Source organism: Gymnogyps californianus, chromosome 4, assembly GCF_018139145.2.
Source record: "Gymnogyps californianus isolate 813 chromosome 4, ASM1813914v2, whole genome shotgun sequence".
Classification (NCBI taxonomy): Eukaryota; Metazoa; Chordata; class Aves; order Accipitriformes; family Cathartidae; genus Gymnogyps; species Gymnogyps californianus.
In genome coordinates this window covers 7,817,349-7,834,609 of record NC_059474.1, presented here as the reverse complement: position 1 = coordinate 7,834,609, position 17,261 = coordinate 7,817,349, and the positions used below count along the sequence as shown (strand labels likewise).

At 39.3% G+C, this 17,261-nt stretch overlaps 1 protein-coding gene across 6 annotated transcripts in view; it reads right to left on the bottom strand.

The window, feature by feature from the left end:
• MAEA (macrophage erythroblast attacher, E3 ubiquitin ligase) overlaps nt 1-17,261 on the bottom strand; it is a 55,789-nt gene that overhangs the window by 33,351 nt on the left and 5,177 nt on the right. For 5 of the 6 annotated variants that reach the window (XM_050896142.1, XM_050896141.1, XM_050896143.1 and 2 more), the window contains exon 2: nt 4,706-4,888. In XM_050896142.1, coding sequence (XP_050752099.1) covers nt 4,706-4,888 — 183 coding nt within the window. Of the gene's footprint in view, nt 1-4,705; nt 4,889-14,519; nt 14,575-17,261 lie in introns of those variants that run through there. The other variant, XM_050896144.1, reaches the window with a different exon arrangement.

Here is a 17,261-nt window from a genome sequence, read left to right as displayed (position 1 = left end):
CCACTTGGACTGTGCAAAGTATTTGACACTGTCCTGCATGACATCGTTGTCTCTAAATTGGAGAGACATGGATTTGACAGATGGACCACTCGATGGATAAGGAATCGGCTGGGTGGTCGCACTCAAAGAGTTGCGGTCAACGGCTTGATGTCCGAGTGGAGAGCAGTGACGAGTGGCATTCCTCAGGGGTCGGTATTGGGACCGGCACTGTTTAACATCTTCGTTGGCAACATGGACAGTGGGACTGAGTGCACCCTCAGCAAGTTTGCCGACGACACCAAGCTGGGTGGTGTGGTCAGCTCGCTGGAGGGAAGGGGTGCCATCCAGAGGGACCTTGACAGGCTTGAGAGGTGGGCCCGTGTGAACCTCATGAAGTTCAACAAGGCCAAGTGCAAGGTCCTGCACATGAGTCGGTACAATCCCAAGCACAAATACAGGCTGGGCAATGAGTGGATTGAGAGCAGCCCTGAGGAGAACAACTTGGGGGTGATGGTTGATGAGAAACTCAATGTGACCCAGCAAGGTGCATCTGCAGCCCAGAAAGCCAACCGTATCCTGGGCTGCATCAAAAGAAGCGTGACCAGCAGGTCAAGGGAGGTGATTCTCCCCCTCTACTCCGCTCTCGTGAGACCCCACCTGCAGTACTGCATCCAGCTCTGGGGCCTCCAACATAAGAAGGACAGGGACCTGTTGGATTGAGTCCAGAGGAGGGCCATGAAGATGATCAGAGGGCTGGAGCTCCTCTCCTATGAAAACAGCCTGAGAGAGTTGGGGTTGTTCAGCCTGGAGAAGAGAGGGCTCCGGGGAGACCTTCTAGCAGCCTTCCAGCACCTAAAGGGGGCCTACAGGAAAGCTGGAGAGGGGCTTTTTACAAGGGCATGTAGTGATAGGACAAGGGGTAATGGCTTTAAACTGAAAGAGGGTAGATTTAAATTAGAGGTAAGGAAGAAGTTCTTCACTGTGAGGGTGGTAAGGCACTGGAACAGGTTGCCCAGAGAGGCTGTGGATGCCCCCTCCCTGGAAGTGTTCAAGGCCAGGTTGGATGGGGCTTTGGGCAACCTGGTCTAGTGGAAGGTGTCCCTGCCCATGGCAGGGGGGTTGGAACTAGATGATCTTTAAGGTCCCTTCCAACCCAAACCATTCTATGAATCTATACAGTTACTCCCAATAGCGTTTCTTTCATTTAGAAAGACATTTCCTATGGCAGTGCATAAGTTTCAGCATGGTTGGTCCAGTTCTGAGATATTCTTGCATATAAGTTTTGACTTATTTGACATTATGAGTATATGCATTTTTCTGCTTCATGTGCAGTTAGTCTGAAAACAGCAATGCAGCAACTGCTGTAATAATCTGCAAAGAGCTTAGTGAAGGTTTGCAGTCATCTGGTCCAAACAGTCGAAAATCATGAGCTTCCACCTCTAACCTCTGCAAGGCTTCTTCCTCAAGCAGCTGTCCTACTGAATTAGTTCTACTGAGGAGTGATGCAGAGTAAACCCACATTACTTCTAATACACTGGAGCCATTTTAATCAGTCATCCAATAATGAAAATTATATAAACATTTGGCCTCTTGGCACCTTTAATTCAAGGATCTTAGAGGAGTTTTTCAAAAATCATCAGCTTTGTTAAACTGGTATTACTGTACTTACCTCTGCTACTCTGGAAACATGGACCTACTGTTAGGAGCCTTACTCAGGAAAATTAATTTGTCCAGAGGAAGCAGAATGACTTTTTTTTTTTTAAACCAACATATTGGCATGCCCAGTGCAAAACACACCCCCCAAAATATCTCCACAATGTTTTGGGTTTTTTTGATTGAAAAACAAACACTCAGGTCATACTTACTTTCCTTCAACCTTAAAGTTGTATGGCTGATTAGTTATGCTGCAAATTTTACCAGGCAATTTTATTGCAAACATATTGTAATTCAAAGCTAGTTGACTCAGTATACAGCACGTGACAGTTGTGGGTCATGCCAGGCTACAGAACACAAGAAACCTTACAAGACTTTTATATGCTTGCTAAGGTAAAAGCAAATCAGAAGACAATGGAGGCTTAGTACCTTTCCCATCTGCGATATATCACTAGTGATGCAATTTCAGGTTGGGTTGCCTTACTTGTGGTGACTTTAAACTCGCTGGCTTGTGTTTGAGTAACTGCACAGCTATGGCAACAGGAAAAGTCCATGCAGGTTTGCCAACCAAGCACAGTCCAAATAACCTGGCTGGCTTCTGGCAGCCCACTTTGCACTCCATGCTGGCACGGCTACCTTCCCAGTACTCAAGCAATTGAGGCTACAGTATCATCGCTGGATAACAGCTCCAGCTCTGGAAGCACAGGTTGGTTCTAATTACTTTTATCATGCATGCTCTTTTACAGACTTCTTCTGGAAGGATCAATATTTGAAAAGCAAAGTGAAATAGATGAAAACTTGTGCAAGAAAAGCCTACCAAGCATTTGCCCCAATTAAGCCTTACTCTGATCTGGCCCTTGATACCAAATTCAAGTATCTAAACCCCTAGTCACTATACAAGATAGTCTTTTACTAAAATTCATGTAAACATCTATAGCCTGAGTTATTTTTATTACTGAAGTCTGAGTTACTTCTATTACTGAATTTAGCTTTATTTTGTAACATATGGTTTGGAGATCAGTATTTTGTTCAAGTTATAAACTGAGCCTTTTCCTATTCAGCAAGCAAACACTAACTCAAGCCAAAACTCGCTTTCACTTGTTAGATGTCTGCAGTATTATCAGATGTGAAGGCAACATTGAAAATTATTCTGAATACAACTAGGAGAATTCAAGGCAGCCAGGCACAAAGGTTGAGCCCCTTCTCATTCCAAAGGGCTCTCCTTATATGGTTTTGTGTCTGGACTTACACAGCTCTGGCTGTTTTTTTGATCCTTCTAGTGCATTCAAAAAGGCTACAGATCCTTTTCAAAACCCTCTGAAGCAAGTCTATCTGGACTTGCCCTGCTGGACAGTAATAGAACTTGAGGGAATAAGCATATTAAACAGGATACAAAAGGGAAAACACAAAGGCCTAGGTTTCCCCAGGATCATTTTCAGAATCCAAGAAACCTGCTGTGTTGAAAAGCTCTTTTTTAAGAGTGAGTAAGGTGTTAAATAAAGGAACCATCTAATTCTATTATGGCCATCTCAGCAGTTCATCAGATCCTTGTCTAAACACAAGAGGAAACAGAGATCCCACATGGGTCCAAAGGCCCTAAAGAAAACAATCATTTTGCTCGGGGCAGAGATTACAGAGAAGACAGTTGGAGTTGAGGGTTTGGAGCAGAAACGAGGCCTTTGTATTTTAGAAGACTTTTACCGTTAAACAGACTTTTTTGCCTTTTGTTTCTTTCTGAGCAGCTATAAGATACCCCACAGTCTTTCAGGCAGTCAAAAACAAATGAGCAATTACACTGAAATGGAGCCTTGCACCCAAAACATTCAGCAATGCCTTCAGACACACCCCCGCAGTCAGCAAAGATTTAACAAGTAAATAACTTACTCCTCCATGTCATTACTACACACCTACAAGCAAAATCTAACACCTCTTTCAGAAATAGCAGTAATTCCTTTCTGTAAGAGAAGTGAAGAAAACATATCCTTCAAGACCTCTAAGTCTCACGAACCAAAGATGAAAACAGCAATTAGATTTATGAAGTCTTTTGCAGAACAGCGTTTCAACACCTAGCTAACCTGTTCAAGCAGAAAACCCCAAATCAACATACATGACAGTGTTATTTTCATGTTACAAACCTCCAAGGTATTTTGATGCTTCACTTAATACAGTCTCAAGATTTATATCTGTTGGTTATTTCATTTAAATTTTAATGAAATTACTCTGCTACCATTTGTTTCATCTATTTATTTTTGGAGAAGCACTACTCCAAAGCCAGGCGACAGAGCTATTTTCATTTTTCTGCAAGATTTGTTTCAAGTAAGTGTTCTGATGAGTCTCAGGATGAGTAATATTCCCATCCAAAATAAGGATGGCTTATACTATATAGTTTATGTTTTTAACTCATTCTTCTTAGAAAGATGTGGTAAAGGCATGAAAGTTTGGCTGTATTTCATACAAGCATTCAAGCTTAACAGCTAGAAGCAGGTTATCCTGCTAAACTTTGTTTAAAACGCTTTTAGTAATACTCCCTAGGAATCTTCCAACCTGCAAGTTTAGTGTTTATAAAAAATGTTCAAGTAACAATCCAGGACAACTCACACTTTCTTCTGCAAAGAAGCCTCAACACTGTGTACAACTACCCCCCCCCCCCCACCACCCCCGGGGTTTAAACATTTTTCAGACTTCTACCTGTTTTCACTCCTCAAGTAATCAGTTAATGCATCTGCACAAACCTTTCCATTAGACAAGCAGGAATTGATACAAATCAATTCATTTTGCTACTATTCCTTTTCTGGGGGTAGAGAAATTCCTTTTCAGGAGTATAAATACATATTAATTTTACCTCTCAACAGAGGTTTGTTTACTTAGACATGGACCACCAAGTCATGTTTCATAAACACAGTGAAGTAAGTTACAGTAAGTTTTGGTGTTTTGCTGTGCATTCCAAGGTCTTTGTTTACAGTGCCAGTAATACCTATATCTTGAAAAGAAAATCCAAGCAAACAGCATTGCAGAAAACTAGTTCTGTTAACTTCGTAAAGACAAAGCAATCACAAGGTAGAACACCACTTACCTTTCGTTTCAGAACACTGAGTTTTTCAACTACTCCATCCAGGAGACTAACAACTGAATCGACAGCAGGACAACTGCTCAGCGTCTTCTCCAGCTCTGCCACAACCATTGTAACGTGGCTAGTCTCTCGATCAATGTTTTTCTGTGCAGCTCGAAACCGTTTGTTCAGTGTTTCATATGGCACCTAAATGAGAATATCAAGTCATTAAAATTTCTATATTAAAAAAGTCACGTCTTCTAGAGTTTAGAGACTGACGATTTTATCTGATGCAGTCAGAGCAACACCTAGGTTCCAGGACACTACAGGTCATTAATTGAACTTGAGTTCTCATATCAAAGCCCTTATTTAAGCCCTCTCAGCAAGGAGCTAACACTTCAAAGATGATGAAAAAACAGTGACAGGAAATAAAAGCTGGTAGATTCTTTTCTGATACCAATTTCACCTATCCTGCTTTGACTGTAGCAAGCACTGATGGAAACAGTTCAGGGAGAACAGAAAGCAAAGACAAACGTGTATCTAAAAAAGGAAAGCTACAAGTTAACTACAACTAAGAGATCACCCTTCAGGACATGGCTTTTTAAGTTTACATTTCTTTCCTTCAGGAGTTCAGTAAAGAAGAGAAAGTTACCTTTGAGAAAGCATATATAATGCATATTGACTACTGAAAAATTTATACATAGTACACCTACGGTTGTTCAGGACATCTAACAGGTCTCCTACCTACTTCTGCCCATGAAGGACTACTTTTTAATATTAATCCCAGTAGGACTATAATGAATGCTAAGAGCAACTCCATGTAAGTTTTCTTTTAGTGAAAAAAAGCCTACACTGTGTGATTAAGTTTGTTAAATTCCTCTAAGGCTCCATTCCTTGGCTTAGAGACTAACCAGTCTTGGAGGTTTCCTGTCTTACTTGTCCCACACCTTTATGGTACAGCCATATCAAAACTGCTACTGATGGCCATTGAGGACACATATATGGGAGCAGTCTATAGCCTGGTCAAATTTTAGGGTACTGAATGATTTGGGGAAGCTTACAGTAAACGTTAAGCTGCTCCCATCATGTTGCTTCCACTACAGCGACAGCATAAGCCATTTAGACAGGAAGTTCTATTACTTCACGGAAACAAGAATTTTAGAAATAAAAACATTCCAGTGTTATACACTTAATTCATCCATATCTTATCTTGAAAGAGTCCATGAGAAGTTCTTTCAGGTAGTTATGATAATGTTGATTGCTTTTCCATTAATCAAAGGCAAAATTTAGCTAGCAATCAGATTACACATATTAAAGGTAAAACAGGAAACGCAAATCAGTGTTCTGTTTGGTACATATCACGTACATGTTTGATTACAAATCTTTCACGTATATCACTTCTAATCAATTATATCAAGATTGCCTCCATTTTCTTCCTTCTAATCATTTGCATGCAAGGAAGTATCCCCAGGGTCCACTCTCCTTTTGGGCTCTATTATGAGAGAGGTTACTACATAACCATTGCAATTCACAATTAGAGATGCACTGAGAAACAGTTTAGGTTCAGAGTAAGGAAGATGAGCCAAAGTACTTGCTTTCCAAGGCTTTGTATGACCTACAATAGGTTGTTCTTATTTGTAGTAGAAGTATAACACAAGGAGACTCCTGACAAGATATGAAAGGGCTCCTCTTCCTCTCAGAAAGACTGAAATGATCTATTTAATGTTTTTTGGCATCTCAAACTAAGGCCTAAACAAATGACAGAACAAGCCCTTACCACAGGAAGCATCAAGCTAAAGCAATTATTTTCCTTATACATCCGCCCCTAAAATCCCAGCACCACTCCCCCCCAAACTCAAACCACATAAAACATCACAATTAATAGGCTTCAACACCTACGTAATTGTCTATATAACCATCTTTTATGCCATCTTCAGCTCTTATTTCCCTTCTCCATTTCCACAAAAGAGATAAAAGGTTTTAAAGCCCCATAGATAGAACGGACGTTTTAGTGGGCCATTATTTTGACATCTCATGCTTTTGAACATGGAAGCTTGTTTCCAACTCCAAGACTTGATGTCCAACAGCATTAAGACAACTTCTTCCCTTTTCCCCTGCATTTTTCTTACTATTCATTGAAAAACGTTTCCTTCAGTTACCTGCATCTACTGAATTTAATTTTTGCAAGTACTTTGCTAATCAGCTTTCCACACCGCACCGAAAAGCTACATCAATCAAGGCTTTCAGAAGCTACTATTGATTTGAGGTATCTGTTTTACTACAAAAAGTGTTTTTGTTAAATTTTGAGCAGTCAGTTGAACTGGACACACAGATCTAGTCAGTCTGAAAAAAAAAAGTCTAGCTTTAATCTCCCTTTTCCCTAGTTTCTTATCTGTACACACGAGCAATAACAGTTCCTGTTTCCCATGCTCTGTCTCTTTAGCGTGCAAATTTCTGGCACAGTCTGTGTTCATATGACATTTAGAACAATTGGACTTTCAATTTCAGCTGGCATCATTATATATCATTTATAACGTGTCTAGGTGCAATAGGTTTTTGAATCTTGTTTTATCTTTACTTTTTTTTCCTACCCCAAAAAGATTTGAATGTCCTGTGTTGAAGAGGCTATGAGTTGAACTGTTTTACTATATACTCTGAAAGTAAACACAAATAAATATATTGCTAAATATAATTTTAGTGTCCCATAACAAGGGAAATGACTTTAAAGGTACAATGAAATTATTTGCACAACTGAAACTGACAGTAAATACTCTTTACCGGAGTTTTTCATAATTTGCACGGGCACTTGTTTCTTACTATAGAGCCAGCAGTTTTTAGAGAACATTTGTAAATTGTATCGAGGTACAGCTTTTACACTTACTTTACAGGACTAGATTCTACGAATGCCAAAATTTAGAAATTGCAACTGCTACGCTCCTTACTGAGAAAGCATCTTATCTAGACTCTGCATCTTGATCTGCTGGTTCTTTTGTTACTCATGCAGCTCCTATGCTCCAAAAGAGACTCTGTTTCCCAGCACTGGTTCGCTTTACTGCAGAACTCTTCAAAAGTTACAGGCACTGTACGAATAAGTTTTTTTTTTCCTCCAATAATGAAAGTAAATGGAAGGAGAACGAAACAAAACAATGCTCTGGAAAATGTAATTCTTAAAAATTCTTAATTATGGTTCATTTTAATTTTTCAGGTACCATAGTTATAAAACAGTGAACACCAAACTTTTTGGACCAAAAGACAGCTGCAAAATCTACATATCATTAGCTGCCACAAGCCTATTAGAGACTTTCAATTTTTACTGCCAGTACCACTCTGTGACCAAGCCTGGATGACACGGTTATTCTTTAAGGACAAGAGTGACCTACAGAACTCAGCCTAGGGAAGCATTACCTTAAGGAAAAAAGGATAACCAGCTACTAAACACTGAAGGAAAAAAAAAAAAAAAATCAAAATAAAGCAGCAATAACTGACCAGAATGTATTCTGTAAAAGCACAATACCAACTTGTCCTACTCATTAGAGCTTGAAAAACCACACCTCAGTTGGTTTATACCATAAGCATATCAGAGGATACAAAAGAGAGATGTAAAATATTAGTGGGCAGCACATTTCAACTCAGTGTCACTAAATAGATTCCGCTTCTTTTGTTCATCAGCTTCCACAGCTGCAGACACATTATTCAACTTAAGCATGTACTAAAACAGGTCAAACTTAAACCTAATGAAAAGGAATTTGTCTTAAGTTAGAACAGCCTACACAAGGGGTAAAATTAAAGTAACACAAGTTTTTCAAAGATCAAAATTTTGCTACTGTGATGTGAAGGAAAGTCTGCTTGGCTGGAGGCTTCTGCAAGTGTGGCATGACTGTTTCCAGGTGCTAAGTGCTAACAGAGAGGCAGAGACAACTGAATAACCTGACCCAAGTATTTTCTTCATTTCAGGAGTTACTTCACTTTGGTTTTAGAAAGCCAGAAAACTCCGGTGTGCTGTCCCAGAACATGCTCCAACAACCTCTAGCTGTGGAGACAAGACTTAGGAGAGGATCCTTCTGGGTCTAAAAGCTTGAACTGATGGAAGAGGAGGAAGGACTGCCATGAGAGCTATACCTTGGTTGTTCAGTTGAGTGGAGGGAGTAGAAAACAGCAGAGCTAAGAATGTCAGAGTCAATTTTTAAGCTTACACTTAGGAACTCAACTGTGATGTTGACTATCTGGCCTTCAGGCCAAACACAGTCCTCTTCCAGCCCGCGAATGTGAACAAGGTACCAAGGCAAGACTGACTAGTTCTAAAATCATGAAGTGGCTAAAACTGTTCAAATTGTGCAACTGTAGGTAATATTTCTTTTAATAAGCCACATCAAATTTAACTTGAAATACCCTTAAATATAGTGAATTTAATAATAATACTAAATAGATTTCCATTAAAATAAATTTTTCAATAAGCCATTCATTTACTAAGTGATACCATTTTCTTGATTTTTCTGAATACATATTAAAACTAGAAAAAAACCACTAAGTATTAAATGCTTGCATATATTGTATCCTGATGATTAGCAAACTGTATACACTTCCCAAGTGTTTATTATCAGTGTGTAAAAAGATATTTAAAGAAATACAAATAATATCAAGTTAAACCAGTCAATTCTCTATACAGCATCCTACAATGCACATCTACCTTTGTTTTTACATTCATTATCAACATTTTAATGAGATTCTTAATTTTTCTTTTCTTCTTAAGGTTTTCTAAATGTATCCACATGCACACACTTAGTACTCCATCCGTAAATCGAATATATAGCAACAGACTGACAATAAGTACTCTCACCTCAGCCCATGCTTTTCTCTACAGGCTCAGAGAAAATTTGCTTTAAAAAACCTGCCATGAGAACAGACCATTTATAGCCTTTAACAATAAAGAAAGGGAGAGCAGAATGCAAATCATATTCCCCGCACAGAAGTTCATTAATTATAGTGATCAAAGCTTAAAAAGCTCCGCTATATCCATGGTATTTATGTTGGTGGGAGTCAGACAACCAGACTGGACTTCTTATGCTGCTTTTAGCACCTTGAATTCCATTAAGCAGCTTAATGGCATCTCGAGAATGTGGCAAAGTTTTAGCCTTGTTGCACACTCGCAGCTTCCATGACAGACACAGTCACTCACTCATTAAGCACCTGGGGTTTCCAAAGAAAGTGAAGACATGCACTGTTGAAGGGCTCTCTGCTTGGGAGAAAGTACAAGATAACAAAAGAAATATGAATTGTGGCAAGATCTTCTTTGCAGAAGAAGAAGTTATAGAAGAAGTGTTATAGTCCTCCAGCCATGATGGAGGAAAAGCATTCTGAGTCACAGCTAGAAATCCAGCACTCGTTACCATCATGGCCAACATACACATCCACTTTATTCAACTAGAGTTCAAACTAATAAGCAATTGTAATTACAAGGGCTTTATAGACAGATGAGCAGCATAAGGAAGATGAAGAAAAGCATCTACAGAATTGAGTTTGTGACTTAGCAACAAAGGACAACAGAAAGTCTCAGTTCTAAATGCTTTCTTTGTCTCTACTGGTAAGGTCTTCTCCAAAGCCTTCCTGATCATGTATGAGCAACTGAGTCTGGGGAGGGAGGTACTATTCGCATGAGAAGTCTAAGGCAAGCTGAAGACATACAGGTACATGGGACCAGAAGGGAGGGAGGGAGCTCACCAATGACACTGTAAAGCTGCTATCATCTCTGAAATGTCATGGTGAACAAGGGAAGTCCTCTGACAGAAGAGGGCAAGCTTCTTGCCTCTCTTCTAAAAAGAGAACCTGGAAGATCACAGAAACTACAGGCTGGTCTGCCTCATCTCAGTTCTTGGGAAAGTTATGTGGGAAAAAAAAAAAAATCAGATGGAAGCCATTTCCAAGCTCATAAAGGTGACTGGGAATAGCCAGCCTAGATTTGCCATAAGCAAATCAAGCTTGACAACACTTTGCTTTCAGTGATGAAATGACTACCTCTGAATGACAGGAACGCGCCGGCAGTCTTTCATGCTAAGTTTAGCGAGGTTTTTGACATTGTCTCCCATAATACCCTTGTAGCCAAACCAGGGAGATGTGGACTGAATGGCTGGAATACAACATGAGTTAGGGACTAACTGGACAGCCAGGCTCAAAGAATAATGGTCAGTGGTTCAAAGGCTACCTGGTGGCCAATTACAAATACCGCTTGACTCTCGAGGAATGTTATCAGCCCCAGCATACATGTCGTCTTCAACCATCTGTACTACGGAACAGAACACACAATCAGAAAGCTCACAGAGGACAACAAATTGGTGGAGTGCTCGATAATGCTGGGTGGCAGAGCTGCCATTCACAAGAAATTACAAGCTGGAAAAACACACCAAGAACTTTATGAAATGCAATCAAGGCAAAAACCAGAGCGCTGCACCTGGCACAAAACCACCCCAGCCATTAGCACAGGCTGTGGAATAACTGGCTAGGACTACTTCTGCAGAAAAAGATGTAGAGGTTCTGATGGACAGCAGGTTGGACATGAATCAGCAACAGAATCTCGTGGCAATGAAAGTTAACCACATACCAGGCTGCATTAGCAAGATTAAAGGCAATGGGCTGAGAGGAGCAATTGTTCTTTATGCTCAGCACTCATGCAGACTCATCTGGAATACTGAGTCTGGTTTTCAGGTCACTTCCCCCCTCTGCCAAAGAAGAGATGTTGACAAACTGGAAAGAGTCCAGAATGCTGCCACCACAATGGTTAGCTGGTTGGAGGATAAAAAATCCCAAGAGAGGCTGAGTGGGGCAGGCTTGTTTCACTTGCAGAACAGGAGGGTACAGGGAGCTGGGAGTGGCACAATCTGATAGAAGTCTCCTACTACCTAAAGCTGAAGGTCATAGATAAGAGCTAGCCAGACCTTTCTTGGAGTTACAGAGCAAAAAGGAAGGAGGTAGAGTTGACAACAGGCAGCAAAGAAAATTCCAGCTGGACATAAGGAATAAATATTTTAACCGGGAGAGTTGGTAAGCACTGAAACAGCAGTCCAGAAAGGTGGTGGAATCTCCACCCTTGGAAACTTTCAGAACTAGGCAGGACCCTGAGCAACTCAAATTAGCTTTGAAGATAGCCTGGATTCGAGCAGAAGCCTGAACTACACTGTCTGCAGAGGTCCTTTCCTGCCTTAATTTTATGAATTCATCTAGAAAGAGACTGGATCATAGATCCCCATTGCTAATTTAGACACCAAATTCATCTCCATATGAAGATATGGATGGCCATACCAGGTAAGACCAAAAGTCCCTCCTCTGTCACTATCCTTTCTCTGCCAACATCCAGAAAGGGGATGGCACTTGAAAAAAGGCAAGAACATAAAGTTACTAATCCCAAATAGTCTCTTTGGGCTTCCTCAGCCAGAGGTGGGAGTTTTATAGTAGAAACACCACAGGGTGTTCTTCATCCATGAACTCTGCTGGTTGCTGTTGACCTGTAGAGTTTTAGCACTGCAACATCCTGTGGTGAGACATTTCACAGCCTCATGCATTGTGTGAAGAAACACTCCTTGGTTTTGACTTGTCAACCGCTAGCCTAATTTGAAACTCTTTTGTTCTTGTTTTGGAAGGAAAAATGGGAACATTCACTCTCTGCTATGCCTCTCATGTCTCTTGAGATTGAAGAGGCTCTTTCTAAACCATTCTTTGAAGACAGCCATTCCATATCTCTAATCATTCTTGCCCTTCTGTAGGTATTTTCCAGTTCTACATCCTTTTTCAGGACGAGGGAAGGGAGAAAAATAAGAGTAACTCATACTACTTGAGAGAAGAAACAACCATGGATTTTCACTGCTAAGTAACGAGCTTCTCCACTCTTCCCCTTCCCAACATTTTTGTCCTAAGTTTGTCAACATTAACCTGATCATTCCCAGAAAACATTCACTATAACCTCAAGATCCCACTAAGCAATGATGATCATTTCCAACTCAGTTATTGGGTATATAAGACTAGGATTGTTTTTCTTTCCACCATACCTAAAAACTGTATCACACTACACTTATCTACATTCAATTTCATCTATTTTAATACCCGTTCAGCCTCTCATTATTCTTCTCTAATGCTTCACACTTGAGTTGTACCTGTAATACCTCGATTATCTTAGTATCATCAAGGAAACTGGATCATCTCAGCACTCACTCTCTCTTCCAGGCTGTTCAAACAGCTGAATACCAGCAGTACCGGCAGAGATGCCAGGAGAACCCTAACACTAACCTTCTACCATTACCGAGGCTGGTTACTAAATCTTGATGTTTGTTTATCTTGCTCAGTTACCTATCCACATAAGGACTTCTCTCCTTTCTTTCAAGAGTTCCTGGTAAGGGATATCTCCAAAAAACATTCAGTGATACAAATAAACTATCAACCAAATCCACCACTACCTCACCACCTCTTTTTTTCTTTAACATAGAAGTCCAATATCTTTGCATGGCATGACTTTCCTTTTTAAAAGTCACATTAACTGATGTACATCTTTCCCTATTTGATTAGTCAGCATAGTATTTCTGCAGCAATAAGACATTGTTTGGAAGGGAAAAATCAAGTACATGTATTAAGAATCTCACTAAAATTTTACTTAAGAAAGTAGGAGCACAAAGTCTTCTACTTTGTCTTTCTTCCACAGCTATCCAAAAAAATCCTCAGACTACTTCAGCATTTATCAGAATTTCCAGAGAATTAAGGGGAGGACTGGACACAGGAGAAAGGGATTTTCCCTAATCCGAATAAGCTTTTTATAAAAAAGTGTTCATCCTGCATTTCTACTCCTTTAGAGGTGTAGGATGTTTAGGCCAAAGCGTAATGGCTACTGCCTGAAACTTCAAATACCAGCCTGATGCTGCCCACAGGTTTTCCTAACTGGTGCACAGTAACACTGAAAGACTGAATTGCACGTTTCTTTCATAATTACAGTTTTGTGAAAAGTGTAAGCCTTTATCCTCCCACAAGTCTTTAGCCTTACACTAAACCTTTAGCACACCAGTTCTCAAACTGATCTGGTCACATCCTACAACATAAGCTAGATTCCTTCTTCACTTATGCAGATTCAAGCCTAAAGAATTCCAAATAAAAATGGAAACTAAAACCCAATCTCTTTCAAACAACATTGACCAAAAAGAGTTTCTACCCCACAGCGACTGCATATAGGAAACTAGCTCAGATGTAGCAGAAAGAAATAGAAAGTAAAAATCAGTTTGTACAGCTATCATTTGGTTGTTGGAAATGATAGAGTAAGAATGATACTTCAAAAAAGTCATCACAATTGAAGGAAGAATTATTTGGTGGTGAAAGTAAGACCATTAATCATTCCCCAGCCTCCTGTTAACAGGAATTTTCAAAGGCTTATTTTCTAAAAACTGATTTTCAGAGAAAACAGTATAGACAACAGAAACAAGCATCTTTTACATACGTTTGCAATTCTGTAAAAGAACATCCAATTTCCTCCTGTATTTGGGAGAAAGAAGTTAATCAGGTCCAACTTGACAGCAGTACCAACTCATATGCAGGGAAGTTTTAACTATATATCCTGACTTTACTCATGTCTGTGTGAATCATCCTTCTTTAACGTTATAGTCTCCTAGCTGAAAGCAACTCCTTGCCACATAACGTGTAGATTTCTTAAACACAAATACCTACACTGTGTATCTTCTCAAATGAACTGAATCATGGGCAGGAGGGAATTTGAAATGGATTTTTAAAAAAATCTTTTCAGGTACATGAAGTCAGATAATAGTGTGAAGAAAAAAAGTTTCAAGAAAAATAAAATAAAAAAGAGTCCTACCAGATTAGGTGGGGGGAACCATTACAGAACTATGCTCTCCTTTCAAGGGTCAGAAAAATGATGTGCTTCCTCTCCTCAATTGTGTTAGCTTATAACACCTGAAAAGCACCAGAGATTTGTATGAATCTACAGGTCTCCAAGATAATTCAGTTGAAGACTTTGAGGTATAAATCAGCTTTTTCAAATGCCATACATTGTGCCCTTGTATGAAATTAAGCCTAGCCACAGATAGGTAGGGAGAAGAAAGGAGAAGTGCGGTGATGAAACTGCCTTTCAAAAAAAATAGAAGCAAAGACAACTTAGCTCTACTTTATGCAAGAGGAAAGAGGAAGTATAGGAATACGGAAGAAAAATTAAGCATCTCCTAAATAGTTTTAATAAACAAACAGTGTTAAGAGAAAAGGTAAACCCAGCAAGAAACACCTTTGAGCATTAAGCTGTTTTCTTGAGACTAAATTAGATCATCATGCTCACCTTCAACAAAACAGAAAAGTAGAGGACTTCTGTTATACATGACGCCATTTGAAAAATGAGGTAGGGTACAATAAACTATTGCATATTTTCCCTCAAGCCAATAACAATTAAACATTTCCATGCAGAATTACTGAAATTCTGTATTTTTATACACTTTATTTCTTCCTCTATAACTCTTGGATTATTTCAGAACTGAGTCAGCATCATTATTTGTCACTGAACTCATCCAAAATGTAAATTATATCACCACTTATGCACAGAATGAATTCTTCTGACGTGTAGCTCTTATCAATCCCCTGAAATAGTAAAATTTTTTCCTTATTCTAGGCAAAATCTAGAAAAGGAAAAGAAAGTTAAAAGAAAGGAGAAGTACTATATTTCAGGAATGAGAGGCTTAGAATAATGGCTAGGTTTAATCAGGTACAAGAATTAAAATAAACTCTTGAAGAGATATAGATCAAAACAGACATCGTAATTTCCTAAGCCTGAATGCAGTTGCAGAACATTTGGATTTTAACAAAATAGTTCTTTTTAAAAACAGTTTCAATGTTTTTGAAGTGTAAAGCCTAGTAGCTTCCCTTAGTTAAAAACATGTCAGTTTTACAACTCAGGAAGACAGTGCTGCATATTCTAGAGCAGCTGTGTCTAGAAACAAAATATCATTATAATATTCAAAGCTGCTACTTCAATACAGGAGAGAATTAGCAGCAAAAATTCTTGGACTACCCATCTGCTACACACGCATTTACTCCACAGAAGCAATTATAATCCTTGAAAATATTATCCTTTTACACAAACTACTAGCAACTTATTACTGAATACATTACGAACTTTTGAACAAGGCGTCCAACAACAAAATAAAGTGCTTTATAAAGCCATTTTGCAGTTATATAAAACTATCTTCCATCCTTATGTAAGCAAATTGACAGCCATTTTAGAGTCCTGTCTGGAGCCACACTAGGGACATCAGAGGCCAGTCATTTTCAATACACTTGTTTATAGCTGCCATCTTGGACTCACACCTCAAAAGAAATTTCTTCGGTTTTCTCCTTTTAGTAGAAATACTTGAGTACTTACAAAAACCTAAGCATTCCTCCCTGTCCAAAGAAGCAGTCGAGTTGCTAAGCTAAGGTCACACAGCAGATTTGTGTCCTGACCAAGTCCCTTCATTTGTTTTGATCCTTCTTTCTTCTCCAAATATTTGTTCATTTTAATCACAGTATCACCTCTTTAAATGAAAGAGGTCGTCGTCCTCCTGTGTGTTTACACAGTCCACACACCATGATATGGCTGGAGCCTTTAGGCTAGAGATCCCATTTCCAGTCAGATTGCTCCCTATTCCAGCTGAAGTGACAGCATTCTTCCTGAGACAAATAATTAAGGATTATTGATTCAGCAGACCTGTATCAGAATATATGAATGACTGAAGTCCTACTCAATATATTATCTGTTTTACTTTAGCTCTCACTAGTTTACAACTCAAGGTAATCCACAGAGCACTCAAAAAAAGCTGAGGTGAATCAAAAGTCGGTTGTGAAGCAGTTAAATTACTGGCTATCAAAATAAAGATACCTTAACAAAAACTTGCTTTATTTAAGTAAGCAATAATGTATTGTAAGTAATCAAGTAATGTAGCATATTCACATTCTGGGTTAGCAAGTACTTCCTATATAGTGTGTCTTCCCATAGCTGTAAGCTATGGGAGGCCAAGTGAACAATGAAGGCAGTTTAAGTTTACGAGGACTGATGGATTTTGCCAGCATGCCCTTACAGGAAATACCCATCTGCCAAAGCAGTACCTTCCTAAATCTGTGGGCCCAAAAGGTGCGCTACTATGCTGATTAATATACGAACTACTGAATTGAAAGGCTACGGGAAGAGGTTTAGAGAGATAAGAAAAATTGACCCTGGGTGGTCCATAACATCCAGTAAGAGCTCCACGTCTATCACACTAAGTTGTGAAGCAGTTTCCTCCTATTACAATATCTAGCAAATGTTTGAAGCTCATCTTCACTCCTGTTTCCCAGCTCTTGAAAAACATTCACTACGCAAAGAATCAAAGATTTCACAGATATTCTTGCTTTTATCAACATTTAAAGACCCCAACATGTTAGCTACCATACCATACACCATACAAACATTATTTCTATACCAGAAAACATACACAAACCAAACTCACAAGATCACAGGGCACTGTCCTGTGAAAACACTACAAATCAAGTATGCTGCAACTGTGAATTGCAACATCAGATAAGTATTCACTTTGAA